The sequence below is a fragment of the Patella vulgata genome, chromosome 6 (assembly GCF_932274485.2).
Source record: "Patella vulgata chromosome 6, xgPatVulg1.2, whole genome shotgun sequence".
Classification (NCBI taxonomy): Eukaryota; Metazoa; Mollusca; class Gastropoda; family Patellidae; genus Patella; species Patella vulgata.
Window position 1 is genome coordinate 73,703,659 of NC_065884.2, and position 27,757 is coordinate 73,731,415.

A 27,757-nucleotide genomic window follows, 5' to 3' on the forward strand; every position below is an offset into this window, starting at 1 on the left:
TCTTGCACGGAACTGTGGGTAATTCACTAGAAACATCAATGCTGATTGTTTAATCAAATGTCTGATGTTATAGGTTCAAAAGCCGCTCGTATGACCTCTGACGGAACCTATTGCTATAACCCGTCCGATCTTCATGTATTGTAGGCCTTCGAAAGTATAAAAAAAACGAAACGAAACATAGATGTGTATTTTAATCAGATTGGCCACTTACTCTAATTGTAGTAAAATATCAGGGTAAAATTCACCTGGGATACCAAGCATGAATGGAATAATGCTGCGACTGGGCTATTGAAGACAGAGAATGGAAATTAGCCTGTGTTAAACATGCATTATACAAGAGCTAAATCTTCCTATTGCAGGTCTTTCTTCAGGCCTTAAATGTTATCTTAACTATTAATTAGACATTTATTAGCAAAACAAGACCATAATCAACTGTCGATGCCATGGGATACTTGAGATTTTAACTAGATTAGAACAGTTGGCTATTTAAAAATTTAATTTGAAAATGGGAAAGGGAGGCTAAGTCTCGAATATACCAGTGACCTGTTTACTGCAATGCACACATCTTGTCAAAACTACAAACAATAAAGTGATTTGAATGAAATTTTCAATGTTTTGATTTTACATTATCTATTTTTGAGTTATTATAGCAAGAATGGTCAGCTCTTTATCTAAATCTTACAGAATGTATCTTTAATTATTCCAGTTGGTGCAGAATCGTCAGACGTTAATATTATGTCTGCTTCCTATTCAAAATGATCAGATTGGAATCTGTCCCGATCACCTGGCTCAATTACAGTTCTCGCTATAATAGATTAAAAACAGAACATGGAAAGGGAATACTACATTAAAAATTTCAATGTGGCCTTTAAGTCTGAATTATCCATTTTATGTTAGATTTATGGATCTTACAGGTATTCTAATCCATGTAATATCACATCCATCCGATGGTCTAGAGAGTTCATCCATCCGATGGTCTAGAGAGTTTATCCATCCGATGGTCTAGAGAGTTCATCCATCCGATGGTCTAGAGAGTTTATCCATCCGATGGTCTAGAGAGTTCATCCATCCTTATTCATATCAACCATTGATATTATATTATACTTCAGAATTGAAATCATAAATCGACGAACTAATCGCATAATTACTTTGTCTTTTGATGTCTGCTTATTCAAATGTGAACCACTGACAAATTATCTGAATAAATATTGACACAGGAGTCTTTCAAAATAGGAGCATATAATTCTACTGCCAGCACAATCGGAAAGAGATCACGAATGTTAATTTCGATCCACACATTCCCACACAATATCAAGGCTTTGCCATTAAATGTTTTTAAAAAGTCAAGCCAGACTTGCATTTTAGCTTTGGCCTCAGCGGTAAGGCGACGTCTATGATGGGGACGTTTTAAGCCAATGGTCAAGTTTATGATACGCCGTAAAAATGCTCTGCCAGGGGATACCACGTAGCAAGCATAATTTAGGAGACCTGTAAGTCTCGTAGGGTGACTTTGGAATTTGTTTTTAAATTTAAAAAAGAGAACAGATTATTTTTGAGTTTATCTAATTTATCCTGTGGGAGACGAAGTTCCATTGTCAAGGTATCAAATTCCAAACCCAGGAAGGTTAAGCATGTGGTTGGTTGGACCGTTTTTTCATGTTTGATGGGAATGCCAATGTCCGAACAAAGGGCATGGAAGGATGCCAGATATTGTGCACATGCTGGAGACTGAGGAGGTCCAACGAACAAGAAGTCATCAAGGACATGCAGAGTACCTTTGGCCTTAAATTTTGATTCCATAATCCAATGGATAGCTGTACTAAACTCTTCAAATAGTCGACATGAGAAACTAAGTCCAAAAGGCAAGGTTTTATCGTAGAAATAATTGCCATCAAAACTGAACCCTAACAGGGGGCGATCATGGGGGTGAATTGGAACAATTTTATAAGCGTTTTCTAAACCCAATGGGCTAATTTTGAGGTTAGGGATGGGTAAAGTGCTATAAGGCCCTGTAAAATGGCCTGCGGCAACTTCTTTATCTATGATGTCCTTAATAATTGCAGGATGTGCAAGAGCAGAACGCAAATTTTTGGAAATTGTGGGGTTTCGAGTCCCCTCAAAGGGGATATGAAAAGCATGGGTGAATCCGTTGACCAAATAATCACGCTTACCAGAATCATAGAGCTCTAGCCAAAATTGTAATCGGTTAGGTTTGACCGGTGTTGTTATCGAATTGTCCATGCAATTAAATGGATTTGGGGGCATATTTGTTAGAGGTTGTTGGTTTAGATAGGCTAGAGTTTTGGGTCCCAGGCATTGCATTTTGCTTGCATGGGCAGCTACAACGAGGGTGGGTACCTCGACATCTTTGGCAAGCATGTCGAAAGGAGCATGGTGACCGTGTGCATGACCCTGTGTTGTTGTAGTTCCAACACAACTTTTGCTCAGTAGTTGGCTTGTTAGTTTCAGCTCTGCTGCTTGGTTTATTATAAGGTCTTGCACGAAAAGAAGGGGTTATATGCCAAATGCCAAAGCTTTTTGGTAGAGTTCAATGTTTAAACATTGTCACGGAATTAATGTGGACTGGCGCCAAAGACGGAATTTCGTGTCATAGTCCAATGCTGCAGCCTCACCCGCTTGACTAGCTAATTCGTGGATGGTCGAAATATATTTCATCAAGTAAGGTGTTTCTGTAGGAAATTTGTCAGGGTATATGCTGACAAATACATGAAACGCTTTAAGCCATTGCGTGACACCATGTAGTTTGGGTGGGGCTTCATCCTTACATAATAAAAATTGGTTATCAGAAGATTCACTGAGTAGGAAGCGGCATTTAGGGGCTTTCGAAACTAGCATTTGGGACATTTCAACATATTCGTTGGCCCAAATCTTGCCTTTAATTTTTGGGTCAACCACAAAGGACAAAGGTTGAGCTGTGGCTAGAGTACTATTATACAGTGCATTTGTACCTGTATCATTATTAGCGAGATTGGTTTGAACAGTAGGGTGTATATAGGACATACCTTCATCCACATGAGGAATTAGTGGAGGCTGTGATGCCCGAGATGTCGAATTTATAGATGCCAGGACTGCTTGGGTGATGACTGGGATGGCATTTGTTATTGCCTCCTGGATCTAGGTATGTACACTGGCGGCTGAACCTAAAGGATTACCGACTGGAGGTAGTTGACGTGAAACAGTAGTGAAGCAGTTGTCAGTTGGGACTTGGTGTGAGCTTTCCGTAGAGGTTAAATGAGAGGTGGATGGCAGAGAGGTTAGCATTGAGGTGGCTGGCACCTCCTGGATCTGGGTATGTACACTGGCAGCTGAAGGTAAGCAATTACCGACTGGAGGAAGTTGACTGGAATCAGTAGTGAGGCAGTTGTCAGTTGGCACTTGTTGTGACTTGGCTGTAGAGGGTAACCGAGATGTGGATGCCACAGGGGTTAGCCTTGAGGTGGCTGGCACAGAAATCTTCCGAGGGCGTTTATTTGGTCTTTGTGATAAAACAGATGATTGCCCAACTCGTTTAGTTTTGGGTTGGCAACACGAGACATGGGCTACAGGTTTACACCTAGCATAAGTAGGTTAACAAAGGTCTACTTTAGTGTGGCATGAACTTAAAGTAGTATTAAGTCTTACCTGCTACAACATCGTCGTAACATGCGGATGATAGCACCCCGGACATTACGAAAATAACTCTTGTTACCTCGGTCGCTATGAACACCCTCCGTAATGGGCTTATAAAATAAGGCAGGAGGTGGTGAGGACCTCGGAATACCTCGAAAGAGACACACAGAAAAGTTTAAGTCATTTACATGTAGGGCCCTTATATTCATTGTCACTGTCCAGGCGAGTTCGTTGAAATGATCGGCAGACCGTAAGTTTCGAACCTTCAAACGGGGCATCACCTGACAAAAGGTAACACCGGACAGGTGAAACCTGCGGCGCCAGACATCCAACAATAAATCAATTCTCTGTACCAATTCATTGATTGTCTCAAGATTCCAACATGTTCGATCAACATCATTACTCCCAAGTTGCGCTACTAAATGGGTTGGTTGGAAGCGAGCGATAGCCACCTCCCACTCCCGACAGTGCATGAGAATCATTCAATACACAGCCGCCTCGAATACCGAACAGCTGTGTTTTAATCTCTCCCTCTGAAGGATGAAGATTAAAATTAGCGTATATCAACGGGTTTTTGTCGATAAATTTGCCCAGCCAATACCCGTGGGAAGTCCCCAGAACTAATATAGTAGACATGGCTGGTTTTCAAACCCGGAAAACCCGCCACCCGCGAGGCGAGATTATAAAGACCACGAATGATCCTTGTAGGCGTTGACTCTCGAAGTAGGAGAAAAATATGAAGTCACCAATAAACACGTAATCCGAGTTACAAGCAAAGCACCTTAATTAGAGTGGCCCACAGCCTCTATTATCTCTACTATATAAACTGACCTGTTTTAACAGCATTTTGTCACGCGGAACAAAACTTCGTTTATGAGAAAAGTGCTTTCACGGGCTCGCTCGTGCACTGTAAGCAGCAAATAGTCGCCCAAAATAGACCTTCACGTGACAATATTCATTCACTTATTTATCAATGAAGCCATGTAAAAAATTATTCTTTACTCGTTGGACTTTTAAAAATAAGTAGTTAAGAACTAGATTAAAATTTTGGCTAAAACTCAGCGATTTAATTTCTAAGTTAGTTGATTGTAACCAATGACGTATATATTGTAACGGTTTTCGGTTCAGAGTCAACTCATGTAGTTTCGCCCTTTTTCTATCTTTTAAATCCACTCTCGTGGCAACATACCGACACTGCAAGACTGTGAAAGTTACTTTTATTTAACCGTAAAACTCTGTTGTTAGTGGGCGCTTTAGTTCCTTTAAAAGTTACATTGTTGCTAGCTCTAAATACGCAGAAAAAAAGATACAATCCAAATTTTAGTAATTTGATTGGATAATATTAGACTGATTGTAGTGCTTAGCCAATCAAAATTGAAGTATCTACTAAAATTTGGATTTTATCTTTAGTTAAAATTTCGTGAAACAGGACCCTGGTCACAAGACACGGATTCTAATCATTTTAGGGCGCTGCGAATTTGGCCTCCGGTTTTGTGTCAAATTTAATAGGCGGATGTGCCATTATGGCTATGCCATTCGTGTTTAGTATCTTTATGCATTTGCCATTTCTAACATGTGGTTACAAAACGTTTCAGTTATTACAAATCCAGCAACAACTCATTTTTCTAGAACTGAAATATAACCAAAAAGACACGCATTGACTGTTTCATAATTATTAAAAATATGAAAACGCGACACGATGCAAAATTGTGCGTCTTACTTTCGAGAACAATAGCTATAAAACAGAAATTTCCAGATTGTTACATAATACGACACAACCAACCATAAGTGGTAATTCAAACACAAAGGATATATTTAAACTTAAATTTCTCTAACATTTCACTAAAAGATCCCTATTGTAGAACTCTCAACTTATTATGTTGTCACTGTCATACCGGTTGTTTTTAATAACAGAATTTTCCAGTCATATGACTCAAAGATTTTTTCGTCGACGCATTTTCACGTAATGACTTCTATTTTTGGATTATCTGGCGCCACAAATAGCCCAATCATATCAAAAAGCATGCAGTTCCACCATGAAATGGGTTCAATTGATTTACGGTTTATTCCATAATTTATAACACAGTTTAGAGGACAATGTGTAGGAGTCGCATTTTTGACTTCTAAGTAGATTCTTATACGGAATTCCGGATGCAATGCTAGACATTTGGACCACTGCTGCCGAACCGATTTGAAAATGCTTAAGGCTTTTTTTCTTTGCGCATGTCGTGTGCTCCTCTGTTTTTGATGTGTATGATTTTTATATTTGTGATAATTATTTGAAGCAAAATAGGATTATCATAAAGGATATTTAACATCTACAATATGGGTACGGTAAGCACTCTCTACATACTGCGTTTGTAAACCACAAGATTCACCCCTTATTAGAAAGTTTTAACTATAGTCTATTGCATGTAAACATTAAAAAAATCAGCTCAAAATACAAAAATACAGACAACATCTCTCTCTCTCTCTCTCTCTCTAACTAAGGGCTGCGCACGCGTTCAAATGTTAAATTCAATCGTTAATTGTACGTACGTAAAAAAACGAAGAAAGCCGACTGCGGAAATTAAGAATTCGTTTTCCAGAGCAAAATTTGAAACTTTGATGTGACCAAGAAAAATAAATCTTTTTAATGAAAAAAATCTACCGCTGTAACGCTACTTGGGCGATCAACTTTTCCATATAATTAGAAAGTCCCATTCAAATGGCCAAATCACACAAATATCCAACTTAGCAATAGTTTAATTGTTAATGAATGATGATTTTAATGGTAAGTAGGGTGACCACCCGTCCCGCATTTCGCGGGACAGTCCCGCAAAATGTTTCCAAGTCCCGCGTCCCGAAAACCAGCCAAAATGTCCCGCAATAGCTCACATGGAAGACTTCTATTACAGTAATATGCGTGAATCTAGTCTCGCGATAGTCTATTTGAGTATTGGTCTGGTCAAAATACTTACAGACCCACCACAAATTGTTTTAGGAAGTTTTATGGTACCAAGTTGTAGATATAGATGACCTTTCCATGTGCATCATACTGAAAATTCACCGAAATCCACCGGCGTGGTTCCCCCTTGTCACTGGTGCAGGACAACGTATACTCATTCGGATGAGACGTAAAAGAATTCTTGGCAGCTGGATTAGCGCTGGTCTCGGGCAGAATTTCCCTTATCTATAGGACACGATATGGCGTATGCCTGTCTTCATTAGCCCAGTCGGACGTTAAACCCCATTTCGTTTACCTTTAACTCAAAGAAATAAATGTTTTAATGTTATAAACATAAGAAATGGAAAATATTGCTCGCCGCCATGACAAAAATCAACGAATATAAATTATATAACAATGACACTCATACCCTTCTCTTGCACTACAACTACAATAACTACCCGACAACACCACGACCGCCTCCATACTCCAAGAAAATAAAATTAAATAAATATTTTTAATCCACATCTTATGTTAAAAAAAAATATTGTAAAATCTCAACTACCAGTAGAAATCTCAGTTCTAAGACAAAACATTTTCTAAAATCTCCAGCTATTCACTTACCTTGCAACTTGGAAAACGTACTTTTTCGTATGCTGGGCCTTTATTATAGAATAAACAGCCAAAGCCAATTATTGTCAGTGGGCCATTTCAAACTCAAAACAGTCGAGGGAGAGAGAGAGAAAGGAGAAACACAGGCACACTATAATTCGATTGCACATAATGTCGTTAGCTATGGGGGAAACCAGGGGAGCAGGAGAAAAACCACGAGTTTAGACGGCGAATCTATTCCTTGTGACGTACAAGTTGGTAATCGAAACGACGCCAGTTGACTCAATGACAAAACTCAACCAATCGGGCAACCTCCACCCCACCGCCTTACCCAAAGAATAATAAAGAATCACAGCAACCGAGAATATTAGCTGACTACTGTGGCATTTGCCGTGACCGAGCGCCATGCATTTCTATTTTATGTACACTGGAAAGCTATTGGAGGACGATGGGTGTATCGAATTGCTTGTTCCTTTATTTGAAGGCGGGGATGGATGGTTGAATGGTTAGCATGTGCGCCCTGTATCAAAAGGTCTGTTATTGAGTCAACTGGCGTGGTTTCGATTCCCCGGTTGTACGTGACAAGGAGTATAGTCACCTATCCAACCTCGTGGGTTTTCTCCGGGCCCCCGGTTTCCACCCACTGCTAAAGACCACTAAAACGCACATGCAAATTATTGTAATAGAATTGAACCATGCATTAGTCCGGAAATGACCTAGTTTGTATAGAGTGCACGTTAACCCCCCCCCCTCTCTACTTTATTTCAATCTATATTATATACTTGATTTTATTGAGTGTCATTTGAATTCGCTTTCGCTTTAAGGTCTTTGAATTATTCAAATTCAAATATATCTATTGATGTATAACATGATGGTGTAAAGGTATCTTGTATTATTAATATAGCATGACCACGGTGGTCAATCAGTGAAAGTTAATGATGCAGTAGGTAAGATTTATATAAAGAGTTGACAGTTCTCGCAATAATAGTTTAAAAAATAGATAATGAAAGGGTAATATGTTTAAAGTTTCAGTCAAGTTACTTCATTCTGAGAGGAGTTATCGTCGTTTACAGAAGAGCTTAATCTCGATGGTCATTTATGAATTAAATCATAAATCTGTTAAAAATCAAAACCGTCCGAAGTTATGGAGAGTTGATTATGGGCCTGGTATGTAAATACATATCGCATTAATTTTTTATAGAACATTTGAGGTCAAAGGAACGATCTGCAATATGCAAATTTAGCTCTAAAAAATGTATCTTTAACCAGCATAACATCCTTTATACTCAGTTATTATAAAATCTCAATATGTTTCACAACATTCAGCATGGTTAAACACTAGCGATAAAATCTCAAAACGTTTCACTACCTTCCGCATAATTTAATTTTAGCGATGAACGATTAATGTACATAAATGATAATTTGGCAGCCATTTGAAAGTGACTCAAAAATTTCATTCAACTTCACGTATTCTTTGAAACGGTTCAGTCGCAAAAGTTAATAATTTATGTATTTTGTTCGTTTTTGGGGAAATGCAAGATGATACTGATTTCATACATGGGTTACAGATACAAAGCAGGCTGATATGAATATTATATGACTTGTTGCTTTGTATTTATATTTATTATACGAAGACAAACCACGCTTGTGTGAAGATTTCATAGTTTGATTGTCTATTGTTGCTATGTTGAAAAGTGAAGTAACTATATATCAACATTGTTATGCATACTGCCTCAGTGTTTTGTTTTTAAAGATAATGTCCCGCAATATGATCAAACAAAGATGGTCATCCTAATGGTAAGTCTTATCATATTTGTTAAAATAAGCCCGAAATATAGCTCGTTTATTGGATTTTTGTTATTTGCACGAACCACTCTACCTTAATGTCACCGTATGAACAATACCCGATGAATAATTAGAAATTTAAAAACCTAACAAATGTCACCAGACAAACCATGCTCTTTTAGGCAGTGTAGGAGCGCCCTCTGTTTAACCTAAACAGAGTTATCTCCCCCGCATCATTCCCCGCAAAGCCCATTTAACGCTCTTGCATAAATGTCACTTTTTACCATTGGTGCACGAATCGTGTACTATAATGCGTTTCAGTGCCATTTGTAACAAGGGACAAGAAAGAAGGAGGCTAGACATATTTCACAAATCTGCCAAACGCTGAAATATTTATTTCACTTTTACATATTTACGTAATTAATTTCTCTTGAAAGTGTATCCATGCAGTCCGGTGTTACGACATTTATATTCTCTGTGTAGTTTAATAATATTTTATTCAATAAACTGTATTGGACTGAACAACAGGCAAAGGCCTATATAAGTTCTCTCCATACATATAATAAACAATGGTGGATATATGTATTGGTAGTGAGTTACAAACACATATACATTTCCTGGAGTGTAATGGTTAGATATATATTATATTTACATTTAAGGTTATGAAAATAGAAAAAATATTACATAATGTAAATATAGGTTTAATAATAAAAGCTTTAAAACCTATTGCTATTGTAGCGATTCGACCCCCTGACCCTTAATGCTGTATCGCGCCCTTTCCCCACAGGCTTCCAGGGAAACGTGCTACACAAATATATATGTGTATCGTTCGTTCCCAGCCTAGCACTACGATCGAAAGATTGACACAAGCCAAGTTTAAAATCTCAACAATTTATTAACAGTTAAGAAAGACTGTAATGATATATGCTGTGTAATAATTATAAATACATGCAATATATTATATTATTATATTTTACAATTCAGTTAAGCTTGTAAGCTATAGGCTATATTTACTATATTATATAATATGAAATAATTTATAAATAAGAATAAGATGCTTGTAAGCTATAATATTAATGAATGCAGGTCACGGATGGCAACACGTTATAATTATAAGCGGAACTGTTATACATTAAACAAGTTCTGAACTTGTATTACTATCAATAATTATATAGGCCTATCACTAACAATAAATAGTTTAAGTAGTAAAACTATAGTAAACTTATTATAATTATATTAATATGCTAGTTAAATATGCAGCAAGTGTCTGAAAATCCAATCCTTGTGATTAAAACAGGTTTGTTATGGATGCAACAAGTTTGTTATGAATGCAACATGAAGTTATGAACATATTCTGATTACAACATGTTAGCTTTTAAACATTTAGGCCTATGTTATGTTTGTAACATGCACTTTGTAATTGAATAGAACTGAGTTACTTATGTTGCAGCACGAACTTGTTTAAACACGGTCATAACCGTAAGCAATCCTTACCATATTGAAATGAAAATTGGTTGACAGAGATCTGCAGTGAAAAGGCGATCTGTCAAAATAGCCGTCTGATCTCTATTTATAATACCCGCGGAAAACGACTAGCCAATCAGAAGACGGCGTTTAGCCGCGATACCAAGTAACGTCTCGCGCTTCAGTTCCGCCATGCCGGTTGACAAGCGAACGGAAAATAGCTGTGCTGTAGGATAAATACGAATTACAAAGTTATGCAAGCTCGACTACAGCCTATTATGTCGTAGTTTACAAATAAGGTATTCGGGAGTAAATCACATTCAGGACGATCCAAGACAATGCATAGTTTATTGGTTATTTAATGGCGAAGTGTGATTTACGCGAGCGTGACAATTTGACAAGCGACATGACTATTGCGCACGATAACTGCGCATAGCCCATAATAATAACAAATAGTAAACAATGGAAGCGGAGAAAATACAACTGGATATAATAAAGAAATAACACGACAATAATATAGAATGGAGGATGACATAGAAGGCAAATGGTATAATCATTACACTATCTTTTATAAATACGTCAGAATTTGTATCATATGAAAGATCGGTGTTGCCACATAAGATTAGATGAATTGTAACATATTAAACTGGTGAGAAATATTCTTGGGGCAGAGTAGCCTAGGCTGGACACCCATGTTTCGCCCAGAAAATGGTGGAATAAGTTATAATAGGTTATTATCCTGGCAGTGTAAATTTAGCTCGATTTTCATTTTTCGATATGCAAACTTAAATCTCAAAAAAGCAGATTTGAGGGATGTACAGCTACAAAATGTCCCCCAAACACATTTGATTAAATACGGTTTCTAACACGGAAAAAGATATCACCAATGAGGATGCCTGAGCAATGGATTCACATAAGAACTGCACTTCCTCCTCGTTTATTGATATTTGCGAGCTACTCGTTTTTCAATAATGAGACTTGAATCAATCAAAAATACTGATTTTAATCATGTATATCTGCAGAATGTCTCCAAAACACATTTAATTAAAATCAGTGTTCTAAAACTCGTATCAATATACAAGGAGAAAGAGCAGTTTTTTTATGTGAATCCACTGCTCAGGCATCCTCATTTATGATATCTTTAGTTCGTTTTAGACAACTTATTTAATCAAATGCGTTTTGGAGACATTCCGTAGATATACATCCAACAAATCTGCGTTTTTAAGATTCAAATTTGAATTCTTTATTTTATATGGATATATTAATTTGTGTTTTATGCTACGATCAGACAGTGATTCCCACCCAAGCTCTTTGTATAAATTATTGTAGATGAATTTCTTCTAAGGTCAGTTATTATTCTACCTACTTCAGTTTGAACACTTTCTAATAGGTCGGAATCCTTCACTGAACAGTTACCACATAAAATATCAGCATATTCTAAACTCAGGCGAATAAAAAACAAGATATATTTTTATAAGGGAAATTTTATTAATTTTATATTTCAGTATACGCACAATACTTAGTCGACCGCAAGCTTTCTGGTTTATATTTGAAATACGATTTGACCATAATGCATTAGACCGAAATCTTAATCTCAGATGACAATGAGTATATACGTTTTTCAACTTTTGTATTTTCGAAGATACCGCCTGGATAAATAGTATTTTTCCTAGTAAAAATAACATTTTTTGGTTTTATTTTGGTTAATAAAAGTTACACACCACTGTTTAGCCTACGATGAGATAATATTCAGATCTGTAGTTGTAGAGTTCGCGCTACTTAGAGGACCATTATGAATAATATGGTAAGAAGTGAAGTATCATCGGCGAATAGTCGTATGTTTTTAGTTATATTATCAGATATATCATTTGAATAAATTAAAAATAAAAACGGACCCAGTACACTTCCTTGGGGGACTCCAGAATCGGTATGAAAATAATTTGATTTGAAAGCTTCTATTGTTGTCTATTACTTAAATAGTGTTCGATCCATTTACAAAATATTTGATTAATTCCATATTGTTTTTATTTAGACAATAAACCTTCATGCCAAACTTTATCAAACGCTTTTGATACATCGAATTTGCTTTCCTATATCAAGATTACTTATTATAACATCATAAATTTCTAGAAGTTATTTATAGTAGACTCGTTTGGTTGAGAAGCAGATCCTGATACTTATATAACAGGTTATTTTCTTTTATAAAATTATAAAGATTTTTTAATAAGATTTTTGAATAAGATTTTCTCTAGTATTTTACATAATGAGCATGTTAATTGGTCTCTAGTTGTCAGGGAAATGTGGATCACCCTTTCCTTTATACACTGCATTGATATGAGAAGTCTTCCAAATATCAAGTAATAATTGGAGTTCTAATGAAAGATTAAAAAGTTTAGTTGCAATGATAATCAAGAATTCAGTAAATTTTGAACTTATGGATGAATATACGGATAATGAAGGGAGGTTTATATTATTAAGTATTCATTTTGAAGATGTTATATTCACATTAATATGTGTTTATGCACCAAATCAAAAGAAAAGAAGAAATACGTTTTTAAAAAAATAAATAAGATAATAAAACAAAATTCCAAGGGAATTTTAATTGCAGGTGGTGACTTTAACGATACTTTAGCTATACACAGGATAGGAAAAATAAACATTCGGGGGAGTAATTTCTAAACTTTCTAAAAGTTTTAAAAATATATTAAAAGCTAATAAATTAATTGATATTTGGAGAACTCTAAATAAAGAAAAACAACAATTTACATGACGTAGAACTGACCAGTCATAATATAGTAGGATTGATTTATTATTGGTATCAAAGGATTTGTTTTCACAGATAAATGTATGTAAAAGAATATAGTTATTAAATATACAGATCATCAAATTTCAAATAAACCCGAATGAAAAGGGTAACAGTTATTGGAAAATAAATAACTCAATTTTGGAAGATGATGAATATAAACTACTAATAAACTGTGTACTAGAAGAGTATAAATCCAAATTAGAAAATAGGCAAATTAGAAAAGAGAGAAAACAATAAGCTATTGTAAAACTAAAAATAAGGAATCTAGAAATGAATTAAAAGATCTCGAAAATGAATTAGAAACAAAATATAAAGACAGAGATAGACTATACCTGATTACGATAAATGTAATCGTAGAGATATTTTATATTATAATATTGAACTGGGTTTTCATATTGAATATAATATGTAAACGCATATAATATGAAAACACCGTACTTGTTAATTCTGTTTATATTAGTTTTATAACCGCCCGTACCTTTAATATATTCAGATATAGGTAAGACTTTATTCAATAATAACAAATAGTATAACACTGAGTAGCTGGTAGACTTTCTATATACAGGTATCTGTATATAGGTATATATTCATGCAGGTATATAGATCAGTAGCTATATAATATTATAGGTATGTAGGCTGGATGTTTTAGGCGCTAATATATACTGTAAGTGTGTGTAGGATATTGGATAGTTCAATGGGTATACTACATATAGTGCTGGTTAAATTTTAAAATCTATATACAGAACTCTACTATTGTATTGAGCAGATCTTTAAATATTATACTCAATAGCTCCTGGAATATTTATATCAGCAGATTTAACGGTAAGGCATCTTTATATATTATACTCAATAGCTCCTGGAATATCTATAAAATGACGTGATAATTAAATGTAAAGCTATATTAACGACAATTATCACGCTGTAGAATTCCAATATTATCTAAAAGTCAATTCCTGGATCTATTTTATGTAGTTACTTTAGTAACGATGTCTGTTAGAGGCTTACTCTCATCGTTACTACCCGATCCTAAAGACAACTAATATAAAAATAAGGCCTTTCTCCCATTTCGGTTCTAAGGCTATTTTGGAATCCTATTTCTCATCGTTATTCTACTTTGATCGCCAAAGGGAATCATTTCTTGACACCTCCGACACGCATTTATAATAATCCAACACTATTTGCATGTAGAAGTGATACAGAACAAAAACAAAATTCATTTGAATTAGTCAGCCATTTTGAAACTCACGCCTGCACTCAGCCGATATACCAAATTTAGGAATGAAACAAAATTCTTGCTGTACTTTAATTATGTATTAATCGATTTTATGTAATAATTGTTTATGTATCTTGAATACTTAAACTTAAGTGGTATCAATATGGGCAGTTTTTTTCCGTTAATTGACGTACATAATTTTCATTCCATTCCTAAATATGGAATACCGACTCAGTATAACTATGAACCCGTCTACGCAGGCATGAGTTTCACAACGGCTGACTAATTCAAACGCATTTTGAAAAATATAATGAATATTAAGAATTTTATCTAAAATTCGGAACCAAAGAACAGGAAATGTCTAAAATGATTGTACGAGTTTACAGTATCTGATGTAGGGCGAAAGTTATTTTTTAGTCTTTCTCTACCTTTCCCCCCCTTTTGCATGGTAATTTTTGTTGATTTTTTGGTGTAGAATCGACGAAAAGGGTTTGTAAATACATTTTCTGACAGATTTTGGTGAATATTCATAATTTTAAGGCGGAAGGATACAAGAGTTGACAGGTTGGTTAGGTTGAAATGTTGGACCGAAAATTGCATGTTACCTTGTCTCTACTTCCAGCTCATACCTGCTTTTGGGGCAACAGGTTGCCACATGTTGCTCCATGTGTGGTTGAAAGCGTTCTACCCAACGAAAATTTGGGAAAAAGTTGTGGTTTACTTAACCGACGATCTAACTTTAGGTATTGGTGTTAAGGCCAAATCCATCAGGGACGATTGTCTCACATGATGCGTGCTAATATCCGCTATATAATTGGTGTTACAGGGGCGGATCTAGGAATTTTGAAAAAGGGGGGGGGGCGCTGCAAAATGAAGGCATTGACCGCGGAGACGGGGCGCGCCACTGGGGGGGGGGGGGGTAAGAAAATTATTCGTCATTTCCTTGCATCTGTAGCCATTCCAAGAGCTATTTCCCAGACTGTTGTGTTTGAGTCGATGGTTTGAGTCATTTGGGATCCCTATAACGGGTTGGGAACGGACATATACTATTCAAAAAAAGTAGGGGATATTTGATTTTGGGGGCATAATACTAAAATATGCAAATGACTACGAAAAAAGTCACTATAGAACCTAACAGAAGAAACATTTCCAGTTACATGTGACGCCCAAACGCACCAATAGCTACCGCATGGAATGCAGGTGATGCTTGGGATCATTATGGGGGTCGCCCAATATTTGCACGACTCTGACTTTGAATGTTACAGTCATTGTGGCATTGAATTCCAGGGTGGAAACATCAGTTTAATTGTTTTAGTGACCAGAAAACAAATTTTGATATGCGTCGGCTTACCCAAAATGAAAGGTTACGTGCCCTTGGCATGCTACAGATCGGCACAACACAGGCGGTTGTGGTGCGGACGATGAATGTTTCTCAGTCTGTCATAAGCAGGCTATGGTCCAGATACCGTGATACACAATCTGTACAGGACAGACCACGCTCAGGTCGACCAAGGGCGACAACTCAAGCCCAGGATCGATTTATCCGTACCTTGGCCTTGAGAAATCGTGTCATCACAGCAAATCAGATCAGCGCTCGTCTTCAAACAGAGACTGGTGTGAGAGTGAGTGGCCAGACGATTCGGAATCGACTGCATAGGGGTCACCTTCGCGCCCGACGTCCTCGCGTGATCCCTTGTTTGAGAGATCATCACATTCAGGCAAGACGTCGTTGGTGTAGGGATCGTCAACACTGGGATAATCGACGCTGGAGCAATGTGATGTTTTCAGATGAGTCAAGGTTCACTGTTGATTTTTTGGACAGACATAGAAGGGTGTGGCGTCGTCGAAACGAGCGCTTCCAAGACGTTAACGTCATCAGACATGATCGATTTGGGGGTGGTTCTGTTATGGTGTGGGGAGGCATCACTGTTGCTGGAAGAACGGCTTTACATGTTGTTGCAGGGCGTGTTACAGACCAGTACTACCGGGACAACATCTTGGCAGTCCATGTTGTGCCGTTCGCACGACGTCATGGCCGCCGTTTCATCTTCCAGGATGACAACGCAAGATGTCACAGTGCCAGGATCGTTACAGGTTACCTCCAACAACAGAACATCACCACATTACCTTGGCCAGCACTGAGTCCCGACCTCTCCCCCATCGAGCATGTCTGGGACATGCTTGGACAGAGGTTACGTCAACGTCAACAACGTCCTGCCAATGTCCAAGAACTTGCTGCTGCGTTGCAACAGGAATGGGACAATCTGGACCAAAATGACCTTCGACGTCTCATTAGGAGTATGCCACGTCGGATCAATGCTTGTTTGGCAAACAGAGGAGGATTTACCCGTTACTGACTTGGTTGTGATGCTGTGGTAACTTTGCTGTTTGACCCCGGGTATCATTTTACCCTTATAATGGTCAGTCTGTGCCTTACTTAGTCTAACGATCATTTGGAATAAATCGATGAATGTGAACTTCATTTCATTTTGTCATTTGTTTCTTCGTCAGTTTCATTAGGTGACTTTAATAACACTTAAAAATCAAATATCCCCTACTTTTTTTGAATAGTATATTTAAATAAAGCTAGGTGTAATAAACTTAAAGTACGATCCTGGTTCAATGAAATTTGTACTTCCCAATATAAACTCCACAAAAATGCTTTGAGTAATTTTAATAAAAATAAATCTCTTGAAAATAGATTAATTTTATCTTACACAAAATGTTCATATAAAAAATTACAAATTAAACTTAAACGCATCTATATGGCACGAGAAGGCAACTTCTATGAACATTTTAGTGACTTGGCTTTAAATATAACACATAATATTGATCATGAAGTAAAAGAATTCTTATCTCAATATGATAATCAGACACTTTCTGAAAACGAAGTAAAGGATGACCTTGATGTTGACCTTAATGGGCCAATTACTTATCACGAGATTTTTAAAGCCATCAAGAATTTAAAAAAGAGCAAATCTTGTGGAATTGATGGAATTATTAATGAAGTATTTATTTATTGTTCACAACAACTTGTACCCGTTTTAAACATTTTATTCAATAATATTTAAGAATCTGGTTGTTTCCCAGCTACTTGGTGTATTGGTGTAATAGTGCCTGTTTTCAAAAAGGGCGATTCCAGTAACCCTGACAATTATAGAGGAATTACCCTAGTTAGCTGCTTGAGCAAATTATTCACTGGCATATTAAACAATAGATTATTAGAATATGACAAATCACATTGTAGTATTATTAATTCTCAGTTTGGTTTCAGAAAAGGTTTATCAACTACAGATGCTATTTTTAATCTAAATACGTTGATCAACCGAATTTTAAAACATAAAAAACGTCTTTATTGCTGTTTTGTTGACTATTCAAAAGCCTTTGACTTAATCACACGAGTAAATCTATGGTATAAACTAATTCAGGAAGGCATAAAAGGAAACATTTTAAAATTGATACATTCTCTATATGATCAGGTAAAATGTTGTGTTAAACTACATGGTGATTTGTCGTGAACTTTTTTAATTGTAATTCAGGTCTATTTCAAGGCGAAATTTTAAGTCCCAAATTATTTTCATTTTACGTTCATGATATTGAAAACCATTTGTACTCTGAAAATTGTCCATCCATTCCATTAGATACCATGAACCTTTTTCTTTTAATGTACGCGGACGACAAGGCGGTGTTCTCGGAAACGCCCGAGGGTTTACAACAGTTGCTTGACTCATTATGTAAATATACTTGTAAATGGAACCTCGCTGTAAATACGAAAAAAACTAAAATTGTTGTTTTTAGAAATGGGGGGAAATTATCAGAAAATGAAAAATGGTATGAAAAATGGTTTTGTAATGGTAATGAATAAGAAATTGTTGACACATTTAACTATTTAGGATTGATTTTAAACTATAATGGTAAATTTTTGAAAACCCAGAAACATGTAGCTGATCAGGGCAGAAAAGCTTTATTCTCTGTATTAAGAGTATGTAATGATAACTTTTTTTAACATTGAAACTAAATTGTCAGTATTTGATACTTATGTCGGAAGCATTTTATCATATGGAGCAGAGATATGGGGATTTCATAAAGCCGCTGATGTGGAGAAAGTTCAATGAAATTTTTATAAGCGAATATTAGGAGTTAGACAAACAACTATGCACAGAATGAGAAAAATTAGAATTTTTAAATATTGGACAAAACTAATAAATACTGATAATAAGATTTTAAAATGTTGTTTACAGGACCAGGTATCTAATAAAAGTCAATAGATTACAAATATAAGGAATGAACTATTTCAAATATGTTTAGGCTATATTTGGGAAAATAGAGAATTCTGTAACTCATCATATTTCAAAACCATTAAGTATAGAATTTTAGATATTTTTAAACAATTATGTATAGAACATATTTGTAATTCATCAAAAGGTCTCTTTTATCAGCATTACATTTCAAATTTTAACTTACAATATTATTTGTCCAAATTCATTCCATATAAATATACTAATTGTATTTCAAAAATCCGTTTATCTGCCCATAACTTATTTATAGAAACAGGTAGATACAACAGTATTGCTAAAAATAAAAGGTTTTGTAAATTTTGCGATAATGATGATGTTGAAGATGAGTACCATTTTGTATTATTATGTAAAAAATATAAAGATATTCGTTTCAATTATATTAAGCCATATTAAGATTTAATCCAAGTGTATATAAATTTATTCAACTTCTGACTGTACATAATATTAAGGAATTGACAAACCTAGGAAAATATCTATCAATAGCTTTTGAATTGAGAAATAAATCACTCCAAAATCTAACGATATAAATTGACATCTTAAATACTTGTAAAAAATGAAATTGTCTACTCTCCCAGAAATAACAACCTTGTAAATAATTTCACATTTGCGTGTATATATGTTCTGTATATTGTACTGTATCTGATGGGCAGTTAGCCCAAGGAATAAAGAACTGAACTGAACTGAACTGAACTGAATTAGTATCTCGTTTTAACGAATTATATATCTCGTTTTAACGAATTAATTATCTAGTTTGAACGAATTAATTATCTAGTTTGAACGAATTAATTATCTCGTTTGAACGGATTAATATCTCGTTTGAATGTATACGATTGCTTGTCAGTAGGGTTTATGTCAGATGAATCTATAGTAAAAGATTATCCCAGAGTAGATTTATTTTCAGTGTTGATTGTGTTGTGAATTTGGAGGAGTTTCTAAGATAGAGGGGGATAAAAGAAACAACTACCCTACAACTGCCAGGCTAATATTGATGGATCATAGATTCGAGCTCAGGGTTAGCCGAGAAAGTACCACAGGATTTTCCGTTGTGGTTCCCTCTTGTTATTGGTGCACGGCAGAGAGCTTGGCAATGTATAACGCCCAGTCATTCGGATGGGACAGGTTATCGAGGCCCCTGTTGGCGTGCATGTAGAAGAGCCCTTACCAGTTGGAATTAGAAGGCACACTACATGGCGTATGTCAATCTCCGTTACATCCCATTGGTGCAGAAAAGTAGGCCTTTCGTTAAACCACAGAAAGGACAGAAAACAGATTTACAAAATCAAATTCTGAAATAATAAGTGAATTATGTATGGAAAATTCCACCAGTATTGACGTAAACAGAATCAAACTACATGGGTTGGTAACATATTGTTGTGTTAATTTAACAAAATACAAGTAAATACATGTAAAATTTATATTAAATTATGTTTGAGATTTTCAAATAATCAATAAGTTTATGATGCAATATTTATTTCATCTGTTTAACATTTAAAATATCCCCCTTTCCTCACATTACTAACCCAATCGACCACTCTGGTAACTTTTGTTAGAACGTACACCCCTTAAAGTAACAATCAAACAACCAAGAACCAAATGACCTACGAGTAAAAAAAAACAATCATCAACAGGGACTGGTATTCTCCTTACAAAGGGTACCTACCAAGTGTAGCGCTATCTGACTTCACATCTTTGTTTTTGGCCTGGTCGTCTAGGGGTTGGTTCGCCCTGCATTGGCTACTGAGTAACAAGAACAACCATAGTGTTATTGCTAAATATTTTCATGTCACAACAGTTACACAGTAGTCTACATTACAATATTTAAAATTAACATCCCTTTCTCTCAACCTCATTCCTATAAAAGTCTAACCAGCATGGCTAGACCCAGGACACCACTACATCGTGAAATGGTCGTCTAAAGAACCCACCTCTTCTAGAATCTACATGGTTTCTTACTATTCTAGCCCCCAGTCCCTACTTTATATGTGCCTATTCTTTTGTCTGTGTTATTTACGTAAACAACTGATAACAGCTATATTCCAAAATATGGAATGGACATTAAATGACCAATATGTTCATTAATCCATAGCTCAATTAATGTATCAAAATAACCAGAATATACTTTCTCTATTTCTTGCATATGAATTTAGAATCAATAATATGAAAGATAACAATATTATTTCAGCCGTCATATATCTCCATTCCTTGTCGATGAATTTGAAAACATGGAGAAGACAAATAAAACATAAGTATTTATCAAATTATAAATCCTGTCCTCTAGTGCACTTATATTCGCCTAATGTAATTTCGCATAAATTACCAAATAGTATTACACAAGTTTTATATTAATTCTGTTCACTAATGGACGAGGATACGCTCTAGATTTAGACACCGGGGAGTGGCACTGGTGTAAAAAGTTTACTGTAAACCTGATCAAGGACATTACTGGTGACAGAATAAATGTCAATAGGGTACGTGGTATACGGTTAGCGTATTGGTCTTGAGTATGCAAACCTGTGAATCTGTGTATGTATCTACATGTATTACCAAAAATGTTTCCTCTAAACCATATTGAAAAAACTATGAACTTGTACATTGGTTCATATATTTTACAAAACGGTCTTATCATACGTGTAAAGGGATGATTCAACATTTTATATCAGACACCAAGGGCCAAAAAAAACCACAACAACAATGGTTAATGCTATAATAGCCCTTTTTGTCAAAATGGGGGTGAAACTATAATTATATTTATTTGAAATTCAATTTTAATATTCTTAAATTATTATTTTATATTTTAATGACATCTTACTTTATTAACATAACATCAATAATAAGCTGTAGAAGACAATGATATTTTTCTTTGGAAGAAAAAATAAATCATATTGAGTTAAATAGGCCTTATCCAAAAAAGGGCGTGGCACTTCAACAAAGGAATCAAAACAACAAGTATTTCGTGGATTTGTTTTAAAGTTAATAAAATCTTTTAAAAATCGACAATAATTTACAGTCTTGATCAATTCGTAAACCGTCACAATTATTGCCGTTTTTCACATCAGTCTTGGTTGTAGCCTACCACGCTACGATCCGTTTATGCATATTTTAAAATTATGAATCATGTTTTATAAATTCCCGAAACACACACAACTAACATATTGTATGTTGTATGTGACAATTATGGGTAGTTTTGCTACCGAAAATATTATAAAACTACGAAATTAAAGAGATTTGGTTATTTTTACTCTGTGATGTTTACTGACATTACAGACAAACCTCAAAATGCAATGCGCGACCTACTTTTTATGCAAATGAAGAAGTTGCCACTCTGGTTATTTTTACTCTGTGGTCCCTCTAGAGGTCACAATTATTATCCGATTTAAAAAAAAGTTTTAGTATATCACCGTTACACCCTAATGATGGTTTGAAATTCGTGAAAATTGGACCAAAACTGTCAAACAAAATGGCTGGCCTCCGTATGCAAGTACTGTAAAATTCTGGTATATCAAGGTAGTGGACCGTCTAGAAGTCACAATTTTGATCTGATTTTGATGAAACTTAAAATATATCTTTATAACCCAAAGATCTTGGTCCTGTCGATATTCGGGCATATCGGATCGTAACTTACTGAATTATCACCCTTGATTGTTCGAAAAATCGCTTTTTTGTTTAGCCTTTTACCTATCCATCTCTTGCAAAATGTGGGCGTATCCTGCCTGGCAAACGCTGGTTGGTAAAATAACATAACATCCGGTGCCAATAGGAGACTTTATCGGTATTCGGTACCAAAAAAACTGACACTTGCGACTACGAAGCATATGAAATTTGTTTTATACCAATTGAGCATTAAATAATTAATGAAAAACTGAATTAACCAATTACTAAGACAAAAATTCTTCACATTTTTGCTCAAGTCAGACGTTCCCTTAATCCTGTGTAAAATGCTATAAGAAAATGTTCGTAAATAAATTTGTAAAAATTTAAATTTTCAAAATTTGGCACCTAATGTCTATGAAGATTTGCCGAAATTCAAAAATTAAAAATAGCGTATTTGCGTAGTATTTTTTTTATACTTTCAGGTTTTTTTTTCTTATGATAGAATACATAAATCATTAGAACTGAACCCTTGTGTGTTCATTTTTATGCGATAACCAGTTTCCTCCCACTGCTAAAGACCCCTACGCGCATGCGAATTATTTAAATAAAATTGAACCGTTTGTTCGTGTCGAGTGGATGTTACCCCTCCCCCTCTTTATACGACCCCCCCCCCCCTACAATAATTTCTCAACACCCCTCTGTTGAACTGTATTAAGTGGAGATCTACTGAAGATATTACTAATCACTTGTATTGACTTTTGTCTTATTCTCCCTCGGCGTTTACCCCTTTTTGTTGAAGTGTGAACACTTATTTGTAAGTCCTTTATGTTCTTAAAGGACAATGTTGGTGTCAGTCATTATTACAAAATAGAATTGGCTGTCACTAGATACGAGAAAACGAGAAAAATAGAAAAATCCCGTGCATTCCCTCTGTTTTTATTCATTCTGTTCTTAATAAAAACATGGTAATGCACGGATATTTTCTAATTTGTTCGATTTCTTTTATCTAGTGACAGCCAATTCTATTTTTGAATTGTCAGATATCATCTCACACGTCTGGTTAATCGAGACTAGGGAAATAATTTCGTTTAATTAATTTCCAGTCTCAAATGTATTCTGCATATTTAGAGCTAGCAACATTCTAACTTCCAAAGTAACTAAAGCGGCAACTAACAACATAGTTTAACGGTTAAATAAAAGTAACTTTCACAGTCTTGCAGTGTCGGTATGTTGCCATGAAAGTGGATTTAAAAGATAGAAAAAGGGCGAAACTACATGAGTTGACTCTGAACCGAGAACCGTTACAATATATACGTCATTGGTTACAATCAACTAACTTAGAAAATAAATCGCCGAGTTTTAGCCAAAATTTTAATCTAGTTTGTAACTACTTATTTTTAAAAGTCCAACGAGTAAAGAATAATTTTTTACATGGCTTCATTGATAAATAAGTGAATGAATATTGTCACGTGAATGTCTATTTTGGACGACTGTTTGCTGCCTACAGTGCACGAGCGAGCCCGTGAGAGCACTTTTCTCACAAACGAAGTTTTCATCCGCGTGACAACATGCTGTTAAAACAGGTCAGCCAATAATTATATAGTACAGATATTGGAGGCTGTGGGCCACTCTATAATAGTTGACCAAATAGACACAAAAGACGTAAAATAAACCATTGAATATCCATAATCTATACATCAATTTCGACAATTTTGAGTACAAAAGAACCCTCAACACATTGTGTTATGTATCGATGGATACAGTGAAGAGCAGATTTATTGCTGCCTGTCAGGCACTCTGTTCTATGGATCATATTCTCCAAGAAAGGCGTGTTTTTAAGTTTTCTCAAAATGCGACCACAACCTTTTAGCGCGGATTTGCAGTCCCCAGAGTCTTCGTCGCATTGCTTAGGCGGAGACAATGCGAAAATCATGTTTATATCATCTATTAAAGAGCAGATATGTGAACTACAACACCAGTCTCACTGGGGCTGAGGTGGGGGGAGGGGTACGGCCCCCTGCCCCCCCCCCCCGGATCCATGCCTGTGTATTGAAACGTTTCGGTTAAGTCGTGGTTTTTTAATTTCCTCTCTCATCTACCTTTTGAATAGAAGGGACACCGGAATTCAAAAAGATCCCAATCAGCCTTATGCAAATTTCAACATCTGTGGTCTTATCGTAGGAACGTGGTCACTGCCATATTAATCAATCACTCTCCATAGAAAATCCTGAAAAATCCATCATTTTGAAGATCGTGTTATAGTTGTAATTGGTGGGTTTCCACCGTTTGAAGGAGGAATGTCGGGCACAATCTCCTATGCTACTTCGGTCACTGTCGGCGATCTCGTCTGGGAGTCGAGAGTTTTTTCCTAGTTTCTTTGGTAATGTATTTTTGGGGAAGCTGGTAGGGTCAACGTTGTCTAACAGAAACGTCGCAAATACAGTCGATGGTGTGACAAGCTCAACCAATTTCCGTACCTCAGGGTACAAAATAGTTTTCCCAAGTGAGACTCATTATAATTGGCACACTGAAGTTGGCAAGTTTCACTTACATGGTCATCTTGGCCACATCATCAAGAGTTTTCTCTGACCAAAGTTTAATTTACCTCACAGACAAAGCTTTGAGGTTGGGGTTTTTTTGGGAGGGGGGGGGGGGGGTAGAAATGTGTTTTTGCAGAATATATATCGGAAACTGCCTTACACAATATTTTTCCTTAAATGAATTTAGCAAACGCTGCTTAAGTAATAGACTGATCTGACAAGACTTTTGTGAAGCTGTGCATGTATCTATTGCCAAAAATGTTTCCTCTGAACCACATTGAAAAAACTATGAACTTGTGCATTGGTTCACATATATATAATATATACATGTAAAGGGATGATTCAACAATTTATATCAGACACCAAGGGCCAAAAGAACCCAACAATGGTTAATGCTATAATAGCCCTTTTTGTCAAAATTGTGGTGAAACTATAATTACACTGATATTTACAATCTTACCCGTCCTCATTATTATCTATTTATCCTATAAATTAATTAGTTCTAAGGTTAGGGTCGTGAGAGAACGGAACCTATCGAGAGTCAACGTTCCGCAACCTTCCGGTCATGATTTTGATATTGGTTCAAGTGTGAACTCTTAAATGTTCCGCAAACCATCCGTTCGGGAATTAGCTGCTATGGGCATATGTTTTGTTGCCTGGCAATATATAGTTAAGTTAGAAATATCTGACGTGAATTCATTTAATAATAAATTAAAATTGATTAAATTAATTAAATAAAAATTAATAAATTAATTTGTCTTTAAATTGATTTTGTTTATTTGAACATGCTTATAGAGAAAGGCGACACCAGATGTGTGAATTATATGATCAACGATATAATCATTTTATAATTTTTATTATATTATGTCCACATTTTCATGTGGTAGTAGTATAATATGGTCGTTAACATTTTGTTTGTGGTCACTCTATAGGTCACATTTTTGACCGCTTGAAATATAGATTTAAAACAAGATTTAAAAAACCCCACAAAGCTTTGTCTGTGATGGTACGACGATCTAAAGGTCACATTTTTTATCCGATTTTGATAAAACTTGAATATATGTTTATAACCCACAGACCATAGTTGGTTCCTGTCAGTATTCCTTTTTTTTTTCTTTTTGTTTTCAAAAATATTCAAACTTTTATCTTGGTAGAAACATTTGACGTGGATTCATTTAATAATAAATTTGACAGGCTTGATATTGATTTTGTTTATTTGAACATATTTTTAGAGAATCAAACAATACACAAGATGTTTTATAACATGCAATCTACAACATTTCTTTCACCATCCAGTGAGTTATTGTATGACAGATGTCTCGAAAACAATACATTTCTAACCAATGATAAAACAGTTGTTTTGCACACGTAGCATTAATTCAGCTATGGTGGAAAATTTCATATTAATTGAATTCGAATAACAGCGTAGGGGGCCAATCTCAGGTGTTGGGTGGGTGGGTCGGGGGGGCTAATTGCTAAAAAAAACCTTTGTCACTGAATCCATCATTAAATAATATGGCATATGGCCTAAGCCCCCCACACCCACCCCACCCCACCCCCACCCCATTCTAACGCCTATGAAATGCTGAAGCAATTAATCGATGATAATGTCGATTCAGTGAATATTTATAACTCAAAATAAACTTACCATAAGATAGAAAATAGATTGTAAGAAAAGTTTTCAAAATCTTTGATTGATCATGTGCTCAGTTGTATTGATTTTCTCACGTGTTTTTATGTTTTATTCATTGCATAAATAAAAACAATATAGAGTTCAATCGTGGTAATTTCTCCAGTCACTCGGTAGCATCGAAAACTGGTTAATATATCAAAGTAGAAGCAGTTTGATGAACTATCGGCAATATACCACGTCTAATGATCGCAATATTTGATGATAAACCTACTTACTTACTTGTACTTATGTGTTAAACAACTTATACTTAAAATGAAATCTGCATATTATATAAACATGGTTAAAGTCATCTAAACTTATTGGACCGTCGTAATTAAAATAAAATATTGTTTATAGAAATGATTTGAAGTCGGTAATATATTATACCGTACAATAGAAGTGGCATTCAGCAATACCTTTTCGTTAAAGAGAAGACTTCAAGCGTTATTTGTCCTAGCATTTAATAATAATAATAATCAATTGGTATATTGCTGTGTGTTCCAGCTAATACGACAACGTGAAGTAAGAGCCAGTTTTCCTGTCCATCATTGCCAAGACTGGCGAGACTAGTAATTCATTTTGGTTATTATAAAAAGTATGTCAACTTTTTATGTTTTTGTACCAAGATTTAACGACGAAAAGCCTCCTGGCTCCTGATTGTACGAAAAATCGCGTTTTTAGCTTGTGCATTCTCTAGGGGTCACAATTTTCATCAGAATTTGATGAAATTTAAAATCGTTGTTTATCCCAAGAATCCTGATTCCATTCGCATATCGGACCGTAGCATCCTGGGTTATTGACCCTGATAGTTCGGAAAAATCACCTAATTAGCTTGTGGTCTATCTTAAAGTTAAAATGTTTAATCGATCAAAAAACACTTCCTGGCTTATGACCGCAGATTGTTCAACCAAATCACATTATTAGTCAGTCAGTGGTCTATCTAGAATGCAAAATTTTTATCCGTTTAACAAAAAACGTTTAAATATTTAAGCGTTACACCTTAAGGACTAATTCGTTAACATCGGACCGAAATGACCCCTCCCTGTACACAAATAGAGTAAAAGTATGTATTACCAAGGCTGTGGACCCTCTATAGGTCACATTTGTTCCAAACGTCTTGGTTCCTGTTGATATTGACCATGGCGAACCGTGATGGCCCCTGATTGTACGAAAAATCGCTTTTTAGCTTGCTCTCTATCCATCTCTCGCAAAATGTGGGC

At 35.6% G+C, this 27,757-nt stretch overlaps 1 protein-coding gene and 1 long non-coding RNA gene across 2 annotated transcripts in view; one reads left to right on the plus strand and one right to left on the minus strand.

The window, feature by feature from the left end:
• Nucleotides 1-2,565: 2,565 nt before the first annotated feature.
• LOC126825232 (uncharacterized) lies at nucleotides 2,566-3,021 on the minus strand. Its single transcript, XM_050554798.1, has 2 exons — nucleotides 2,872-3,021; nucleotides 2,566-2,649 (listed from the first exon to the last, which is right to left on the minus strand). The coding sequence occupies exons 1-2, from the start codon at nucleotides 3,019-3,021 to the stop codon at nucleotides 2,566-2,568; spliced, it is 234 nt and encodes a 77-aa protein (XP_050410755.1).
• An 11,009-nt stretch (nucleotides 3,022-14,030) lies between these two features.
• The window catches only part of LOC126825339 (uncharacterized), a 34,496-nt gene continuing 20,769 nt past the window's right edge, over nucleotides 14,031-27,757 (plus strand). The window contains exon 1 of the long non-coding RNA XR_007681903.1: nucleotides 14,031-14,045. This is a non-coding gene — a long non-coding RNA (uncharacterized LOC126825339). The remainder of the gene's footprint in view (nucleotides 14,046-27,757) is intronic.

What these genes read in the sequence shown, in the direction of transcription:
- LOC126825232 (XM_050554798.1), bottom strand. Translation starts at nt 3,021, where the DNA reads ATGTCCTATATACACCCTACTGTTCAAACCAATCTCGCTAATAATGAT. An exon ending in AGATTTGGGCCAACGAATAT is followed by an intron (nt 2,650 to 2,871) that starts GTTGAAATGTCC and finishes ACCATCCACGAA; the next exon opens with TTAGCTAGTCAAGCGGGTGA.